General features: G+C 42.0%; 1 protein-coding gene across 6 annotated transcripts in view; it reads right to left on the bottom strand.

Annotated features, from left to right (window-relative positions):
- PDLIM7 (PDZ and LIM domain 7) overlaps positions 1-20,492 on the bottom strand; it is a 184,574-nt gene that overhangs the window by 69,766 nt on the left and 94,316 nt on the right. Inside the window, exons 8-9 of one of the 6 annotated variants that reach the window (XM_068277087.1) lie at positions 16,845-16,881; positions 6,340-7,188 (exon numbers count right to left, since the gene is read on the bottom strand). The exons of the other annotated variants lie outside the window; for them this stretch is intronic. Of the exons in view, the coding sequence (XP_068133188.1) occupies positions 7,092-7,188; positions 16,845-16,881 (134 nt within the window). The 3' untranslated portion in view covers positions 6,340-7,091. Of the gene's footprint in view, positions 1-6,339; positions 7,189-16,844; positions 16,882-20,492 lie in introns of those variants that run through there. 6 annotated transcript variants of the gene reach the window in all.

The following is a 20,492-nucleotide window of genomic DNA, read 5'->3' as shown; positions in this document are numbered from 1 at the left end:
GTATAACAACAATACACATACAGAAGCAGAAGCGTGCACTAATGTCCTCAAGTGAATCTCGCCTTTTAATCCTCCAGGACAAATCCATACAAACGGGGTAACATCAGTGTACACATTAGTATAGTTGCATATACATACTGGTGCTGGTAGCAGTGGTCTGGTGGGTGCCTATGGTGTGAAGGGATCGGCGACGGCCGTTTCGCGTCCAACAGGACGCTTGGTCACGCTGCGTTCCACAATGTGAGCGCTCGACGAGCCTCCGGGATAACGCGGGGAGTAGCCCCGCCCCTTCCGAGGGAATCGTCGGCATCATGAGGAGTTCAATTGAGGCATGGGGGAAGCACTTCCGGTGTCGGCCTGCAGGGTGGTGCACATGCGCACACGTGATGCATACAAATAGACGCATCCAACGGATATGAAAAACCACCACTAGGTGGGGACATCATTATGCCCATATCCACTTATGCGCACATGCGTCCAAAGGGACGCAATGGGCATGCTAAATTATACATGCCCATCCATTCCCCACATGTAGAACACCAGCGCCCCCCCATGTCCCCAAAAATGTATTAAATGTGCAATGTGATAATTAAAACAAAACACCTTTAAAAACAAATAGCCAGGACGGCTGGTCAAAAAACAGCTGACTAGATATCCACCATATTATTTAAACGTTTCTTAAGATGGATTGTGGCCAGGGCTTAAAAACTCTCTTAACTCATCAATGTCCAAATCGGGGCCTCCACTGACCTCCGCTCCCAAATTTTTTAAAATGTAAAAAATGTACAGGTGGGTAAGGAGATCTTTCAGATCAAATCTTTCCTATCGTGTCAGACCGGTTTTGTCGTCTATGTTTTATTTTGCCCTTGCGGACGTTTCTATATTGGCCAAACAACCCGCCCCCTTAAAGTTAGAATCGGTGAACATTTGAGTGTAATGAAGTCTGGGAAAGGCTGTACCAGGCTATACACCCATATGAATGAGATTCATAGGGGCAATTGTAATGATGTGAGGTTTATAGCTTTGGAAAAAGTCGAAATGCCCAGAAGAGGGGGAAATAGGGAGCTGATGCTTTTAAGAAGAGAAACCTGGATTATATTACAAACTGAAGCGATGGGCCCCCTGGGTCTTAATGACAGGATTGAACTTTCATGTATGCTGGATCCATGAATTTTGTATTGGTAATTGATTAGGATTTTTGAATGTCTGTACCAATGTTTGTGACCGGTGCATGTTCTGGTCTTTTCTGAGGCTGGTTCCAGTGGTTGCCCTTTATATGGTCGCATCGGGTTCTCCACTGATATATTGTCCCTTTTTCGTCCCACACCATGGGACACCCATAAATATAGGGAGTCTATGGCTTTTACACGCTGGGTTTAACTTTCCTGGGTTATGGGGTGGTCTATTTTGTTTAAGGGCCGGACCCCCTTGTCTAGGACAATAGAGATAGTCATTTGGCTCTCTATGCTACCTATTTTAAAAATTTGGGAGCGGAGGTCAGTGGAGGCCCCGATTTGGACATTGATGAGTTAAGAGAGTTTTTAAGCCCTGGCCACAATCCATCTTAAGAAACGCTTAAATAATATGGTGGATATCTAGTCAGCTGTTTCTTGACCAGCCGTCCTGGCTATTTGTTTTTAAAGGTGTTTTGTTTTAATTATCACATTGCACATTTAATACATTTTTGGGGACATGGGGGGGCGCTGGTGTTCTACATGTGGGGAATGGATGGGCATGTATAATTTAGCATGCCCATTGCGTCCCTTTGGACGCATGTGCGCATAAGTGGATATGGGCATAATGATGTCCGCACCTAGTGGTGGTTTTTCATATCCGTTGGATGCGTCTATTTGTATGCATCACGTGTGCGCATGTGCACCACCCTGCAGGCCGACACCGGAAGTGCTTCCCCCATGCCTCAATTGAACTCCTCATGACGCCGACGATTCCCCCGGAAGGGGCGGGGCTACTCCCCGCGTTATCCCGGAGGCTCGTCGAGCGCTCACATTGTGGAACGCAGCGTGACCAAGCGTCCTGTTGGACGCGAAACGGCCGTCGCCGATCCCTTCACACCCTAGGCACCCACCAGACCACTGCTACCAGCACCAGTATGTATATGCAACTATACTAATGTGTACACTGATGTTACCCCGTTTGTATGGATTTGTCCTGGAGGATTAAAAGGCGAGATTCACTTGAGGACATTAGTGCACGCTTCTGCTTCTTTATGTGTATCAATTTTGTTGCTCGCCTCTGCACCTGCTCTAAAACTGCAATATCTTTCCTGTAATGTGGTGCCCAGAACTGAATTCCATATTCCAGATGTGGCCTTACTAGAGAGTTAAACAGGGGCAATATTATGCTAGCATCTCGAGTTTTTATCTCCCTTTTAATGCATCCCAAAATGTTGTTAGCTTTAGCTGCAGCGGCTTGGCATTGAGTACGATTATTTAACTTGTTGTCGATGAGTACTCCTAAGTCCTTCTCCAAGTTTGATGTCCCCAACTGTATCCCATTTATTTTGTATGGTGCTAGACCATTGGTACGACCAAAATGCATGACTTTACATTTTTCAACATTGAATTTCATCTGCCATGTATGTGCCCATATAGCCATCCTATCCAGATCCTGTTGCAATATGACACTATCTTCCTGAGAATTGATGATTCTGCACAGTTTTGTATCATCTGCAAAAATAGCAACATTGCTCACTACTGAATCTACTAGGTCATTAATAAATAAATTGAAGAGCACTGGACCCAGTACAGACCCCTGTGGGACCCCACTGCAAACAGTCACCCATTTTGAGTATGATCCATTGACCACAACTCTTTGTTTTCTGTCCATTAGCCAGTTCCCCATCTATGCACACAGACTTTTGCGTGGAACGGTGTCAAAAGCCTTTGGAAGTTCAAGTATATCACATCTACAGCATTCCCAATATCCACATTAGCGTTCACTACCTCATAAAAGCTGAGCATGTTAGTCAAACAGGACCTGTCTTTAGTAAACCCATGTTGATGCTGAGAAATAAGATTATTTTCTAGTATGAAGTCATGTATAGTATCTCTTAGTAACCCCTCAAATAGTTTGCATACAACTGATGTTAAACTTACAGGTCTATAATTTCCTGGATCTGATTTTTTGCCCTTCTTAAATAATAGGAAAACATGGGCTGTACGCCAATCCACTGGGACTCTGCCAGTTGAAAGAAAGTCACAAAAGATAAGATAAAGGGGTTTATCTATAACTGAACTGAACAATCAGATAAGATCTCTTGATCGACATCAGACAATTAAAGTATGGGCTTTCATTAGTACAGGAAAATACACATGGAACGCACACATTATAATTGAAAGCCCATTTAAAATCATTGGGTTGCTTCCATCTAAATACGTTTTTCATGTGCGTTTGCGTGGAAACAAATCTGTTCATCCATTGACGAATACTACGTGGCTATGGAGAATACATGTTACAATTGTGAACAGACATGAAGGGTATACTGAAAACCACACACTAAAAGGTGCACCCAAACAGTGCAGGCCTTGGCTGAAATGTAATCCCAATGTAAGTAGATCAATAGATTTTGCTTTTTTCAGAAAACATCCAGTCCTCCTTAAAGGACTTACGAGCCCAAACTGTCTAAAAAAGCAAAGTACCTGTAAGCTGTTTAAATGCACGGAGGACGCCGTCCGCGCCCTCCGTGCAGTTCCGCCGGGTCCCCTTCCTGAGATCGCCCCCCGCGCCGACCCCGACCCCCCAGGCCGGGTCGGGCTCTCGTGCCGCTCTCAATATGGCCGCTTCCATTGGCCGCGGCTGCGCAGTCCGCCTGGCCGCGAGTGCGGCTGCGCAGCTCTACGGCCAACCCCCCGAACCACGCACTGTAGCGTGGATCAGAGGGGTTGGCCGTAGAGCTGCGCAGCCGCACTCGCGGCCAGGCGGACTGCGCAGCCGCGGCCAATGGAAGCGGCCATATTGAGAGCGGCACGAGAGCCCGACCCGGCCTGGGGGGTCGGGGTCGGCGCGGGGGGCGATCTCAGGAAGGGGACCCGGCGGAACTGCACGGAGGGCGCGGACGGCGTCCTCCGTGCATTTAAACAGCTTACAGGTACTTTGCTTTTTTAGACATTTTGGGCTCGTAAGTCCTTTAAAATGAAACAATCATCCCACTCTGATCCATTCAGCAGCTGCCCTCTGCATGCAACAGCAGCCCCCTCTGAAAGCTGCATGTGTGGCCCTGGGCCACATGCTTCCCTAATGGCACTACGTTGGCTGGAAACATTCTGCACTTCTGCAGTTCTTAAAAAATTGCAACTGCGACTGGCTCAGTCAGTCAGCTTTTGGAGGGGCACAGCTGCTGAACGGAGCCGAACAACAGCGAGGAACCTGAAAGACTACAGAGGGTGGGAAGAAAGTTAAACTAGGCAGATTTGTTTCATGTTAGGTACCCTTTAAAACTATCTAGAGTATCCACTAGCAATGTACCTGAGAGAAGAGCATTCCCGATTGCCACAACCTTCACAGTGAAGAGCCCTTTCTGCAGCTACAAGTCAAGGTCCTCTAACCATAAAGGGTACAACACAAATATTTTGTGGTGTCCTTGAAAATGAACACCTTTTTGTTAATTTTCTGTATAGGCCTTTTATAAAATTTACCAAAGATGATAATATCCCCCCCCCCCCCCCCCATTACTATTTTTAAGGGTAAATTAATTTGGTTCAGCCAACTTTTACTTATAACAGATTTCCAATGCCCATTATAAAAGCTCAATTCCACCCACAAATGTTTTCCTACAACCATGTAGGTACTGAAGTGGAAGAGCACTTTTAAAGTTTCTGGTCAGTAGCCCTGACTGACCACTTTCTGCAGCACACAATACCATAATGACATATTCTTCCACATTCTTCTCAGGGAGATTCAGTCTGGACCTCCACGCTTGCACTGTAAACAGTAAAATGATGGAATCCAGACAGTAGCAGCGACACCCACAGAGCCTGAAAGCCCCTTCAGTACCTCTGGTCATGTGACGAAAGACAGGGTTTTAAGCTTCAGGTGCCCGGTTTCACACAAAAATGTGACATTTGAACAATTTAATTCCAAAGCCATTAGATTATTTTAACCTGAAGATGATCTTCACCTTGCAGGCTCTTCACTGTAATGTTTCCCAGCCCCAGAATATCATTTTACATACATGCCCCAAACTGGACTGTGCATTAAAGATACTGTCTTAATGTTTTGTGTCATGGCAAAATAATACCCATTTCCTTTGCATTTACAGTTGAAGACAGATGTTGAAGTAAAAAATGTTAAACTTCCTTTAAAACAAGCTATACATTTGGGATATGCTTTAGGATATCTACTTTGTGACATGTGCAAAAAGTCATTTTCCAGTAATGTTCACAGACTATAGACTATGACACATTTAATTAACTATATCATAGTTCCACTGGGTCACACTGTCAATATTTGGTAGCATGGTCTTGTAATTGTTTAACTTGAGCCAAATGTATTGAATGGCATTCCACAAGCATCTCATTTACTGTAAAGCATCTCATTTACTGTAAGTGCAGAAATTTTGCCCCATTCCTGCAGATAGAACTAGGGTAACCGGGACAGATCGATAGACTTTCACACACTTTTTCAGTTCTGCATGCAAATTCTAAGTCAGAACTTTTTTTATGTCCACTCTAAACCCCTTTACCTTGTTGTCCTCAAGCCATGTTACCACAACTTTGGAAGTATGCTTAGGGTGATTGTCCATTTGCAAAGCCTCTTCATGATTACGCATCAACATCCTTACTGAGCTCAAGATGATGCTGCAGTATACCTATATCATTTTCTTTCCTCATGATGCCCATTTTCAGTTGCGCACCAGCCCCTCATGTGGGAAAGCACACCATAGCATGATGCTCCCATGCTGGGTGGCAAAGATGCTGCTCTTTGGCTTACAGGACCCACCTTTTTTACCATTGAAACTAATATTCCACCTCCACCTCATGAGAGGAAGGTCAGCAGAGGACTGGTGGTGTATTGGTCATGGCCAATGCATGTAACACTGGATGAGTAATGAGATCCTAGTAAAGAGCAACCAGTCAGAATCAAAGGTTCCTTTAACAGTTGACATATTTATATGCACCAGTCTTGATAAATTTGCCCCATAAACAGAGCATGGGTAAGATGAGATGGGGGCTGTATGTTGCAGTGGCCAAATAAATACTGAACATATTTTTTAACCTAATTATGTTCAGGTTTAAAGTTTTTTTTTCAATAAAAAGCCTTCACTACCACTACGGTTTAATTATCTTTAGAAAAACCAGCAAGAAGATGCTACAGCAAAAATAAATACATCAAATATGTTTATTGTATGCATTCCCATTTTCCTTCAAAGTAACAGCACACGACTAATAGATACACCCTCTAGAAATGTTGCAGGGGTATCTACGAATATATTTTTTTTACATTGTGTTTGCTAAATACAGTATTATGTTCCCCACGACTGCACGCAAAGGAGCCAGGACCCAGACAAGTGCGTGACACAGTGTTGCAAAATGAGGGGGGCCAGTGCAGTACAGAGGATGCAGTTTTTCAAATGTACAGCTAACATATCTCAGAAAAATAAATAGGACAATGGTGAAATTGTAATGACAAGAAGCATAAATAGCAGCAACCATAAAATGTTGCAGGTCATGTACATAGTTTTTACATATACTGAGGTGTATTATCTCCTTCTGCTGATCTACATAATAGCAAAAGTGCAGGTTTTAATGAAAGGTGTGGATTAGAATTCCTGGAAAAGTATTACACCTTTAAGACATTCTTCACGCGCACAGAATTGAAGCACTGAATAAGCAGTGTAGAGAAAGGGAGAACAATAAGCAGGTAGGGAGGTGTATGATGTATTTACAGCTGCTGGTAACACTGAAAGCTGTGGACTACACACCATTGGTAAAGAAATGAATGGCCCTGGGATGTGGCCCTTCAGGAGTGGTTAACGTGACAAAGAACATTCATGGGATAATAGAAGCAGGTCAGCTTCTCTGTCCTCTTCCGAAACATTCTTCCCCACCTGGTCCCGCCCCTCGTTTCTCTGCTCATGGTTTCACATTTAGGGAGGTGGCCGATCTTTCGTGGTGCCAATCACGCAAGCGTGTGTATCGGGGGCTCTGAAGCTCTGTAATGAACTTTTCCCTGTGCCATGCAGGGGGAAGGGATGGGAATGGAAGAAGAGAAAAAAGGGAGAGAAAAAGATGAAGAAGAGTATAAGCATAAAGGAAAGTTCAAACTTAAAGAAGAAAACAAGAATAGTAAGCATAACCACAAAGGCAAACCCTGTTCCGTATGATAAAGGCAAACACTCCTGTGATCAAAACCAAGAAATAAGGGGATTATGAATGAGTGTCTGACAGATATGTGATTGGAGTATTGCTATCAGTGGATAACGTATAAATCAATTGTATGTAAATGTCTATGAGGGTCATTCAGAAATGAACAGCCGATTGCTTTTATCTGCCACGCAAGGTTTTCTCTTCTCTTTCAGTGTAGTTTGACATCAGCAATACTCACAAATTATTCTGAGTATTTTCTCGCTTGCTGGTGGCTTAAAAAGCATTTTATTGATAAGATGTGAAAACATCAAAAAATTAATTCCATATGTGGCAGTCAGTCTAAAATAAAATAATATTTTTTTTCCTTTATTGATTAATTGAAAACAGTGGTTACTTTGTTACTTTCCAGACTAGCCTCAGGAATTTTTTCAGAAAAACACAGACAAAGCATGTTGGTAAGCAAATAAAAAAAAGTAACTATGCACACAATTAGCAAAAAAAAAAAAACATTGACATGTTTAGTGAACACAGTAACAATAAACACAATTTGAGTGTTGTGACATAACTTCAGTTGCTTGTGTAAATAGAGAAACGGTTGAAATGATGCAATATCTAGTTATACCACGACTGAGATACAGAATGATGATATACTGCCAACATAAAATAGAGGTCGGAAACCTGCAGACTACCTGTTCACTGCAGCCCTATGATGGACAGATTGTGTTGATGTACCAGCTCTCCATCCTCTTCATCTGCAGAGCTGTGCAGGGAGGTGTATAAGAAGTACAATTATCTGCCTGCCGAGGTCTCCTCCTAGCTCCTTTCACATCACTCTGAACCTGCAGAACGGTCCTGGACAGTCAGCCAGGAGAGGAGGATTCCAGTAAGCAGGTAACTATACCTCTCAGACACTTTCCTACACACACTGCAAATGAGGAGAGAATGCAACCGGGAGCACTATAATGGGGGCAGCATTGCATTGAGGCAATATAGGGTAGCATAATATAAGGCCACAATGGGGCAGTATAACACAGGGGCTTATCATGGGGCAGCCTAACACAAGGTCACCATAAGGGGACATATACATGTAATGCCCCATCAGGGGCAATATACCTGCATGGCACTATTAGGGAGCAGTACAAATGGAGGGCATTTTTTAAAGATGACATAAAACTGGAGGCACCATCAGAGTACAATATAACACTATAAAACTCCCCAGATCACACCCACCTCCTGACCACACCCATACTTATTCTGAACAGAACAGCTAAGCTCTACTCTACTGGTTTGTTCAGCTTTCAGAGTTTTTTTTTTTTTTATAAAGCAGATTCTTGACTAAGAACCTCATCAGGATGTTTGCATTACCACCTGATTGCTGCATTCCAACCCCACCCTCGATGTTGCCGCTTTTTATTTTATAACCTAACTGTTGTATATCTTGATAGAGTCTCATGCCAGCAGTTGCACTGTTTACACAACCAAGGTTCTTCACACTTTTACAAGTGTGAAATTGTATTATTCACTACTGTGACATCTCAATGTCATTTTCAAGCACTTTATTGTCATTGTGTAACACAACAAAATTACTTTTCACGACAACTCCACGGTGCATTTTATAGCTTTTGTTGCGATTCACATTTTTTGTTGTTTACCCACACACAGCTTTAACCAGTTCACCCCCAAGGGTTTTTATCCTAACGGACCAGAGCAATTTTCAGTTGTCAGCGCTCCTCCCTTTTATTCCCTAATAACTTTATTACTACTTATCACAAGAAAATGATCTATACCTCGTTTTTTTCGCCACCAATTAGGCTTTCTGTGGATAGTACATTTTGCTAAGAATTTTTTTATTCTAAATGCATTTTAATGAGAAAAACAGAAAAAAAATCATTATTTCTCAGTGTTCAGCCTTTATAGTTTTAAAATTTAACATTCTCCTGTGGATAAAACAAACACGTTTTATTTTCCCAGTGGTCCCGATAATTAAACCGTTTAGATTATGTCCCTACCACAATGTATGGCGACAGTATATTATTTTGAAATATAAGTGGTTATTTTTCTGTTTGTTCTGGCCATAATTACAAGCCCCTATGTAATTAAAATTAAAATTAATTTTCCCCCATAAAATATAGAATAAAAAAAGCTGAGTCCCTAAGGCAACTATTTATTTATTTTTTTTAAGCTGATTTTTTTTTTACAAGTGTTTTTTTTTTGGGGGGGGGGGGGAGGGTTGGAAGTGTAATTTTATTAATGATGTGTATATACTTGAAAATGTATGAATTTTGTAGGTGTAATATACTTTTTGGCCACAAGATGGCGCTAGTGAACACTCATAGGCCGTGTTCATTTTTTTTTTTTTACACTTTATTAAACTGTTACATTTCCTGTTTATGTGAATGGACGTAGCCGCTGTTCGCGGTCACGTCCATTCACTCCAGGCACTGCGATTGGGTAGAGGACTGTTCAGTCCTCTTCCCCAATCACCCAGCACGGGATCCCGACGGTAATGGCGGCGGTAGCGGCGGACACACGGCGGTAGCAGCGGCGGGAATGCGCGACGTATTAAAACGTCATGTTGCTGTTAATAGCGGTAAGCATGACGTTTTAATACGTTAGGATGGCGGTAAATGGTTAATAAATGTTTCTGTATTTTATATGCGCTTGAATTTAGCAATTGTTTCTATCAATTATCCACTGACAGCAGTTTAGTCAATTTACATATGTACTTGGCACAGAAATCAACTAATAGCCACACCCTTTCTTGGTTTCAATTATTTAGGATAGCTCCACTAAAGATCATCAGATCTCTTAGAAAGATTATTAAAGGGAAGGTTCAGGGAGGGTGGAGGAAAAATAAAAATCAATTTCCACTTACCTGGGGCTTCCTCCAGCCCGTGGCAGGCAGGAGGTGCCCTCGCCGCCGCTCCGCAGGCTCCCGGTGGTCTCCGGTGGCCGACCCGACCTGGCCAGGCCGGCTGCCAGGTCGGGCTCTTCTGCGCTCCAAGTCCTGGTACTTCTGCGTCAGACGCCGGCGCTCTGACGTCATCGGACGTCCGCCGGGCTGTACTGCGCATGCGCAGTAGTTCTGCGCCTGCGCAGTAGAGCCCGGAGGACGTCCGATGACGTCAGAGCGCCGGCGTGGGACGCAGAAGTACCAGGACTTGGAGCGCAGAAGAGCCCGACCTGGCAGCCGGCCTGGCCAGGTCGGGTCGGCCACCGGAGACCACCGGGAGCCTGCGGAGCGGCGGCGAGGGCACCTCCTGCCTGCCACGGGCTGGAGGAAGCCCCAGGTAAGTGGAAATTGATTTTTATTTTTCCTCCACCCTCCCTGAACCTTTCCTTTAAACTTTTTCAAATTGTAATACACCACAGTGAAACTTTGAAATGTTTGAGACACATGGCATTGGCATCATACTTTAAAAGCAGAAACCAGGACATTATCCCAGTACTAACCAGTAAGCATGTAAACAACCATGTGTTTGAACTCATAGGTAAGAAGCCGTAACCCTAGCAAATCAAGGCTATACATAAAGAAAGGGCCATTTGTGAAACAGTGAAGAACACACATTTTTGCCTCTTATAGCTGTCTAACGTTTTAACATCCACTGCTTTGCACCGAGTCTTGCCACACTGAAGGAAGTGGAATCCATGTTGTAATATTCTCGGCCCAACTTATTTCCCAATCTAAGCATGTTTTCAATGTAGCTGGAAAGAGCATTATTTTATATTTTAAGGATGTAGAGCATTTTTTTCATTGACAGAACCATGCCAACAAAAATGTGAAATGTTCTAGTGTTTGAACTCCAAGGCCCATATGCAGTTATCTTTTTCTCCCGAGTTATCTCCTAGTAGATAATTTTTATATTCCCTTTCAAATATTAAGCAATTTACAACTGAAAAAGTGCCTAAAATTTGGTTAAAAAGTACTATTAAAATTTTTCTTAGTATTATCTTGCCGCCGATACTGCTGCCGATCGTTAGCCGGGAGATCATTGAATGGGAACACAGTCTAAGAGACGGCGCCGTCATTCACAAAACTTGATAGTTACACATCCACGCATTGCTTCCTCTTTGCATAGTAATACTACGCATTAGGAAGTTTTGCACAAGGACATCTCATCGCCAAAAGCTAAAATTACATCTAAAAACATTTTTAAGATAAAAAAGACCTATTTTTACATTTTAAATGAACCCCTCACCTCCCACACTGCCCAATAGTTACCCCCAAAAAAATGTTGGTAAAAAAATAAAATAAAATAAAAATCTACAATAAAAAAATACATAAAAAGTTACCTTAGGGACTGAACTTTATTATGTATGTCAAGAGGGTATATTACTGTTACTTTATAAATGATGGGCTTGTAATTAGAGATGGAAGCAAAACTGAAAAATTGCACCTTTATTTCCAACTGAAATAACTTTAGAATAAAAATTCTTAGCAAAATGTACCCCCCCCCCCCCCCCCCAAAAAAAAAGCCTAATTGGTGGTGAAAAAAACAAGGTATAGATCATTTTGTTGTGATAAGTAGAAATACAGTTATAGATGAATGAATGGAAGGAGCGCTGACAGGTGAAAATTGCTTTGGCTTTTTAAGGGGAAAAACCCTTGGAGGTGAAGTGGTTAAAAAGCATTTAATTGAGAAGGTGTGAAAATATCAGGAAGGAGAAAAAGTAATTGAAAAGGGCATGGATGCCAAAGTTTCTGTTCCTGCAGAAGAAATCTCCAAAAGGAAATTCCTGAGTATACGATGCAAACTTTGGATGACATGTTCCTGTCTTGCTCATCGTGAAGGTGTGCCATTTAAAGCCAGGAAACATTAAAACTCTAGGCCCCTTCTTCAATTCACGTTTTATCCTAAGTTTACCCCTAGCTGATATTCTTACACCTTATCAACAAAATTCCTTTTAGCCATCAGCAAACAAGAAAACATATAGTAATAATTATTATTTTTACAGTACTTTTTCACCCACTTTTTTGGTACTCTCTCAGTTGCAAAGGGCTGAAATGTTATTTTAAACAGAAGATTAAAAAATATCTACTAGGAGAAAACTTGGGGAGAAAAAGCGAAATTAATAAGGCCCTAGATGTAACAAGATCTGTGAGGCCTTCAACCGTGTCAACTACTGAAATCGTTGAGCATGTTCATGACTTGGATTTGGTAGAACAGCAAATCTTGGCTAAGTAATTTCAGAGACACTAAAGAGATCCAGGAAGTGCATTGGGTTTATCATTCATAAATGGCTGGGTGTGGGATTAATACTGGGGAGAAACAAAAGTGAGCAGACACTTCCAAGTTGATTTTGCAGCATTATGAGCAAGCTAGTGATAATCAATTGAAACAACTCATCAGAGCTGATGAAACATGGTTAATCCATTATAATCTGGAGATCAAACAACAGTTCATGCAGAAGTGGTACTTGGGTTCTCTGTCGGTGAAGAAATACAAAACCCAAAAAGATATCAGGAAAAGTGATAGGGTGGTATTTTGAAGACTTAACGTCTTCTGGAAGGCCAAACAATTCGGAAAATGAATCTAGCTACGTTTTATAATTAAAGAGGGTGTTGAAAGCAAAACAGTGAAGCTAGCTATGGAGATATTTCTTTCTGTAGGACAATGTACCTCCTCACAAGAATGGCAAAATGGAGGTTTTGAAGAATTTAAGGTTTAAAAGCATAGAGCATCAACCCTACTCACATCGTATTTGCTGCTTCCAAACCTTAAAGTGGATCCGAGATTAACTTTTACTCATTGCAAAATTGTGCTCCTTACATATAGTTTATAGGGCATTCCTCAAGCCAAATACTTTTTTTTGTTTGTTTTAATACCCTAATTCCCTATAAACGAAACAAGGCTCTCCCACAGCTCCTCCAGCTCCTAGGCATTCTGATTCCCATGTAGCAAGTGCTCATGGGAGTTCAGTCTGGGGAGGAGGAGGCTTTTCCCAAAAGAGGAGGCATTACCAACCAGAGATTTCAGAGGCAAGGAGCGAAGAGGGGAGGAGAGAGAGAGAGGAGTGGAGTTTTCACAGGCTGAGGGGTGGAGATGCAGAGCAGCCTGCCTGTGTGATGACAAGCAGAATATGCCTACTCTCATTGTATCACAGGAAGAAATAATCAAACTGTTGAAGCTGTTTGAAGCTCGATTTGCTGTGTAAATGTAAACTTTAGATAAGATACTGTATATAGACAAGTAACTTGTTATAGTTAGTTTTTAATCTCGGATCCACTTTAAAGAGGAACTCCAGTTAAAATAATGTAATAAAAAAGTGCTTCATTTTTACAATAATTATGTATAAATTATTTAGTCAGTGTTTGCCCATTGTAAAATCTTTTAAATACCTGATTTACATTCTGACATTTATTACATTGTGACATTTTTTACTGTTGGCAGGTGATGTAGCTGCTGCATGCTTTTTTGGCAGTTGGAAACAGCTGTAAACAGCTAATTCCCACAATGCAACAAGGTTCACAAACAGGAAACTGCCAGGAGTACCACAGTCCTCAGAGTTTCTTGTGGGAGGGGTTTCACCACAATATCAGTCATACAGCGCCCCTGATGGTCTGTTTGTGAAAAGGAATAGATTTCTCATGTAAAAGGAGGTATCAGCTACTGATTGGGATAAAGTTCAATTCTTGGTTGGAGTTTCTCTTTAAAAGAGTTTGAAAGTAAGGAAAATTTTGAACTATTTCCAACATGAAAGCAGAAGTATTTCAGTGACCAGATGTCAGAATTTTATTGGAAGGGTTAGAGAAACTTGAGAAACAATGTGCCAAGTGGGTTAAATAGGTGTTGCTGCGTTAATATGTGTGTGTCCTGCCAATTGGAGATTATCACATGATGCTCTTTTATTAACCTAAGGAAGAGGGAATTTAGCCCATGAACAGTATTGTCACTGATTAAGTGCTCTCTTGAGCCTGCTGGTGGTTTGTGGTTTCTTGGAGGCAAGCTCACCATGTATCCCCCCCTCCCCCCGCCCCCCTTTAATTGTAACTACTACTGCTATCCGTATGTGGAATAGCACATACATTTTCTGGCTCTAGGTCATTCCCTTGCTGATTGACCTTAGGTCTTTTTAGCACCGCCTCATAATGATCATTTAGGAGACAGCCGAGTGTTTAGCTCAGCTAATGCTTATTTGATCAGCAGCTAATAGTTTTCGTTTGCTAATGCAAGTTCCACTTTTTGGGTTAGTGTGGATGTGATTATTATCAGAGCTTCCTGCTTATCCCTACTGGGCACAGGTTATTTGGTGGTACCAATATTTTATGAGTATGGCTTACTTCAGTATAAGGAGTAGAAGTGAAATGTGTAAGAAATCATGGCGTCACACAAGTCTTAATGTGGTATGAAACTCAAATCTCCTCTATGGTCTAAGGCATTGAACACAACATAAAACTAATAGTAAAAAAAATATATATATATATATATAAATGGTTTCCAAGTTACTGGAAGTATTATTATTGAAAGGTCTAAAACTAATTGTCAGATTGACTTTAGCTATAATAAGTTGTGTACACAGTACAGAACAGCTTCTGCTGAATCCAGGGAGGAAGCAGGGAACTCTTTGTACTTTGTTTGCACAGCAATTGTTTCCACTACAGCAGAAATCGGACAGAATCCGCAGGCATTGGGGATAATGCTGCCGCTGTCTGAATCGCTTGCCTTAGCGATTCAGCCGACATGGCAGCATTTTTCTGTGCAAAAGGCAGTGAATTCCATAGCCATGCATTGCATAGCTTCCGGGATTCGTCTGCGTATTCACAAATCAGGGAAGTGCCATTGTGCGTCTCTCAGGACGCGTGGCGGCTAGTGGAAACGGGTCGTAATTACAGGACAGTCTGATAATTTGTCCTGTAACCAGCAATGTTACCAATTAGCTTCAAGGAAGTGCAAATATGTCTTCAGACTTAATATCAGTCTTTTACGGTTTTCTGTTGAGTTTAATGTTTTAGAGCAAAAAATGTATTTTTGAGTTTCATACTTTAACAAAAAGTTATCAAGAGTTATTTCCAGTTCACTGCAAGAAAGGATTGGCATAGTAGCCCCCCTCCTACCCCTAACGACACATACACCTCAACGTTCCTAGCTTCCCCATGTATCCTGCATTTTGAAGACATCAGCTTAAAAATGCTCCCATTTAAATCAGTTTAGGTTAAATAGGATTACTATTGTTTGGGGGAGAACAAAAAGCAAACAACAAGCAAGAACTAGCATTAACATAGTTTATCTGCATAGTTTGTTTTGAACAAGCTGATGTTTAAAGTGGAATGATGGCAGAACATAGAAGCCAGCACATGCGTAATATTTTAGTGTTTATTGGTAAGGCAGTTCTAAGTAAAGAGCTATTAAAACCTTTATGTGCATGGGGAGGCCAGTGGCTGCAGCTTAAGGCAAGTCTGCTCTGCAGAATGTATTTATAGATTCCACAGGCTTGTCCACTTAAAAAGGAAACACTCCTAGTTTGTAATTAATACACTAAAGCAGAACTATAACTTAAAAATAAATTAGAAACATATGGTTTTACAAGACTAGTTGTCTTTTGATCTCTATCAATACAGAATGTTAAACATGCTTTCTGTGTTATTATATTGTGTGATTAGGAGTTTCTTTACTCTTGCCAGCAGTCCCATATTTGCTGCATGATAAAATCCCTTTAAAAAATGTTGTCCATATTAGATAAAGCTGGGAATGGGGAAGACACATCCCTACATCAAACAGATTATCTTTGTGAAGTCCCACTTCACTCCAAACACCAGATGCTACAACAATATTTACACCTGGACTCTTTTCTCTGCAATTTGCCAATCACATTCAAGAGAATGTAAACAAATTTATATACAGGTAGTCCCCAGTTAACGAACAAGATAGGGATTGTAGGTCAGTTCTCAACCTGAATCCATTCTTAAAGTTGGAACAGGTTTGATCCCTGGATGATGAGCGGGAGGCACGTGGAAGAGGTGAGCAAAGCGCTGCTTATAAACTGGGCTGGTGGAGCACAGGAAGTGGGATGTGTGTTGGGATGATGTCATCACGATGGGATAGGCAGGATATTCACATCGGTGGGTCGTTTGTATATCGGGTGTTTATAAGCCATAATTTCTCATGAACTTGTTGTGAAAAGTAGCAAAGTGAACATTTCTCTTTCTATATATCATCGGCCCTTTAATGTCTTATATGGGCTCTGCCAAGAAGAGGACACCATAAGCTGAATGATAAATAGAACATGAAAATGCAATAAAGTGAAGGAAAGTCAGTGTGGTTCCTATAGACTGCCTTCATTTAGCAACACAAATGGACTCATTTCAGACTGCAGGCAGCTACCATATTATGTGTGATTAGGGTGTATACACCAGTGTAAGTAGAGAACTATCACCAGTGCTGTATATTATTTGATATAATGAATAAAGAGTATGGGGTCCATTATTTTAATTTTTGAGAATATTTAACACTGAGGTTTTTCACATGGAGGGGAAGCCTTCGCCTGGGTTACTGCCGGATGCTGACTGCTACTGCTTACCTCACTTTTTTCATGTGCTCATCATCAGGATCTTGCACTGCAGACAGCAAGGAAAAGAGAATTGAAAGGGAAAAAAAGAGCATAAGAATGAGAAAGTGAAAGAGATGAAGGCCCACTCTCCCGTAGTCCTTGTGGTCTCCATGGTTACCTTGTGCCAACCCTAATGTTCTTATAGTGGTTATACTGAACAGAGTTCAGTTGGTACAGGAGGTAAGGATAAAATCCCTAGCTGCACTAGGAATATACCTTTAATGTCATTACAAAAATACCCAGCAAATGTTTCAGATGAAGCTCTTCCACAAGTTCCTGACAAGCTGTGACAACACATCTTACCATGCACTAGAAAAAAAAACACCACCCAAGGGGCAGGGCAAAACTTAAAGTGACAGTATAGTGCGCATCAGCCGACTAATCAATAGTCCAATTGTCAGGGAAGTCAGTGATAGCATCACTTAGGACAGATGGCTGTAGTGTGTTCATAGTCTAGGATACTTTTTAAAAGTTATTTGCAAAATGTTATCATTTGGGGAGTCAGATCCACTGAGGTGTTGGAATCTGTTAATTTACAAGAGGGGTGGGATTTTGCCCTCTTCCTGCTGCTGAGGAAACATATCCATCTTGTAAATGGAAACACTCAAGCCACATGGTCTATGTGAGCACTTTGGTTTATAGGGAGGCACCAGTCATCTCACAGGTGGTAAGTACCTTCATAACCGCACGCACGCACGCACGCACGCACGCACACACACACACACACACCTCTGAAGCAACCTAAGATTTCCTCTTTTGTGGTCACTACAGGATTCCTTTACAATGTACTTTGCGATTGATTTCAAAAGAGGAATTGCCCTGAAAATAACATTTTTTTTTACATTACTTTATAAATGATTTAGTTAGTGTTGGCCTATTGTAAAATCTTTCCTCTTCTTGATTTACATCCTGAAATTTAACACAGGCGGCAACATCTTTAGTGCTGTCAGGTGCAGCTCTGCAAAACGTTTGTATACTCCGTGTTACGAAACCAGTAGGAAAAAATACCTGGTCTCCCAGAATGCTCTGGGAGGAGAATTCTAATAGCCAAGCAGCCTAAGCTGTGACATAACCAGGAGGGTGTGGCTACACATGAATATACAGATATAGTCACTATGGTGCCTCTTTAACCTTGTGTCTGCTCCTTGGTATGTGTTGTTCTATTTTATAGTGAGATGTGTTACAGTAGTTTAGTCTGTTGGGCACTTCCCCAAAATGTTTCACAGGCTGTTTGATTTTGGTAAGGTCAAAATAAAAAAAGGTATATTCCTGCTGAACTTCTGGTATTACCATGATCATAAAATGTTCTTGCCTCTAGTATATAGATTGCTTATTGATCCCTTATTCTATTCTACTATGTATGAAAGCTCTAGTTCATTTTCATAACTGCTTTTCACAGCAATACAATTACAATAAATAGCAGCAGGCAGGGTCTCATGTCCCTGACATTGACAACTACAATCCTCACTGCAGCCATTCCTCCCTAGTGGCTGATACTTAATGGATTAGGGAGGCTTAACTGCTACGGTATCTGGAGTCAGCAGAGCCAGGACAAGGTCCTCCAGCACCCAAGGCTAAGACACCAAAGTGCGCCACTGCATCCCTCCCACGCCAACCATCACTCACTGATTGCTATTAGACTAATAGGTGCCCCAACACCCTAATCTCTAGTTATCTGGCTTGCAGTCACTGCCATGTATACCCTTTTCTTATTTCTCTCTGCTTCAAACACAATAGGGGAATGATAGCCGAGTTAATTGTGCGCCCCCTCCTACACTGCGCCCTGAGGCTGGAGAATCTATCGCCTCGGCCAGGCCCTGGGAGTCAGTACACCACAGGCTCATGACATGGACCTTATAAATGGTGATTATTATGTGGCTCTTTGGAACGGGTTGGCACAAAATGTATTGGGAATCATGCTAAAGGTGCATTGCATATCACTGCATTTCCATGCAAGGTAATTATAAACAAAATAACCAGAACTAGGGCTTTACCTCTTCATTCACAAAATGCAGCAGTGTAAAAGATACATATATTAAAAAACATAATACAAAAAAAGAAAACTGTGTTCCTGGATTTTATCTCTTCCCACAACGTGTTTGCTTCAAAACGAAACTATTTTTTTTAGTGAAATCAGAAGCGTAGCGGGTAAAACAAAAAAATCAAGCTGATATTACAAGAAAACCTCATGCTCAGTGCCTCAAAACACAAAGGAAATCTTCCAAAGCCACCCATAGTGCATCTCCATGGCTGCTTTTCCAGAAGATTCTGGGGCAGCCCGATATGGTGACATCACACTTAGCGCCAGAAGTCTAAAAGTGTCAGTATGAGAAAAGTAGAAGCCCTTCAAAACATTGAAGTGTCTGTGGGGACAGCACTGCATTCAGGTTTATAGAACCATAGTGATCCATCTGAAAGGTTACATTGTTGTGTGAGAGTCTGCATTAGGGCTGGTTCAGACGGACGCTTGCAGAGCGTTTACTGCCAGCATTCGGGGCTTGGCGTTAAACGCTCCCATTCAAGTGAATGGGAGCGTTTGTACCAAGCTTTTACGCGCGTTTGCACGAACGCGGCGTTCGGGTCCCGATTTTCACTGGCGTTCAAGGAGCCCCTGGAAGCTACATGTTGCTTCCAGGGGCGGTTAAGCGCGACGGGTAATGTCCCCCTAGGGGAAGAAAAAACGCGACCGCATCCAAACGCAATGCGAACGCTGCTGAAAGCCCGAACGCATTGCCGCCGCGACGCCAACAAACGCGACGCCTCCAAACGTCCGTCTGAACCAGCCCTTACACTGACAAGTTACTACACTTTCATATATGTAGGCTATTAGTATTCCACTATGTGTGTCACACAACCAAGATACATGTTGTGCATATAACAGAAGTTAGCTTGCGTTACATAGTTTGTGTATCACCAGCTAAAATTTGTGTGCACCTATTGCATGGGTCCATTTACTATTTTTTTTATTTAATTTTCTGCAATTAGGTGGTAAAAGCTAGTAACCCTCACTTGAGTCATGTCAAAACGTAGTGGAGGGGCTGAAAGTTAAGTCAAATGGAAGTTGTATAACTGCAATCATGTACACACATCGCCAGCAAGAGCTTTTAAAGAGGCACTGTAGTGACAAATAGTAGCATGTAGTTATAGAATGTAGCAAATGATTCAGGATATCTAATTTTATGTTAATTATCCTTCCTGGTTTTAGCATCAGAAACACTGCCTATATTGAATATACATATTGGTACGTAGCCCCATCCTCTCAGTGATGTCATGGCCAAGGCTGTTCAGCTATCTGGTCACCCAAGCATTCTCTGAGACCAGGTATTACCATATTTTTCGGCATACAAGATGCACCTTTTCTGCCCCAAAATTGGGGGAGGAATAGTCAGTGTGTCTTATATGCTGAAGGTCTAGCCAGGTGCCCCCCCCCCCCCCCCCCCCTCCAAGCTCTTACCCATCCAGCGACGTTTGCCCTCTCTGATGCTGTATACAGCCAATTCCACCCTGTAAACACACTCATCATGCGTGGCCTTCATCCTTCCTGGTTCACTGGTGCCCTCTAGCTGTGTACGGCATCAGGTGATGCAGGATTTGTGCAGCAAGAGGGAACCAGTGAAA

The sequence above is a fragment of the Hyperolius riggenbachi genome, chromosome 3, assembly GCF_040937935.1.
Source record: "Hyperolius riggenbachi isolate aHypRig1 chromosome 3, aHypRig1.pri, whole genome shotgun sequence".
Classification (NCBI taxonomy): domain Eukaryota; kingdom Metazoa; phylum Chordata; class Amphibia; order Anura; family Hyperoliidae; genus Hyperolius; species Hyperolius riggenbachi.
This window is presented reverse-complemented; position numbering and strand designations above follow the sequence as displayed.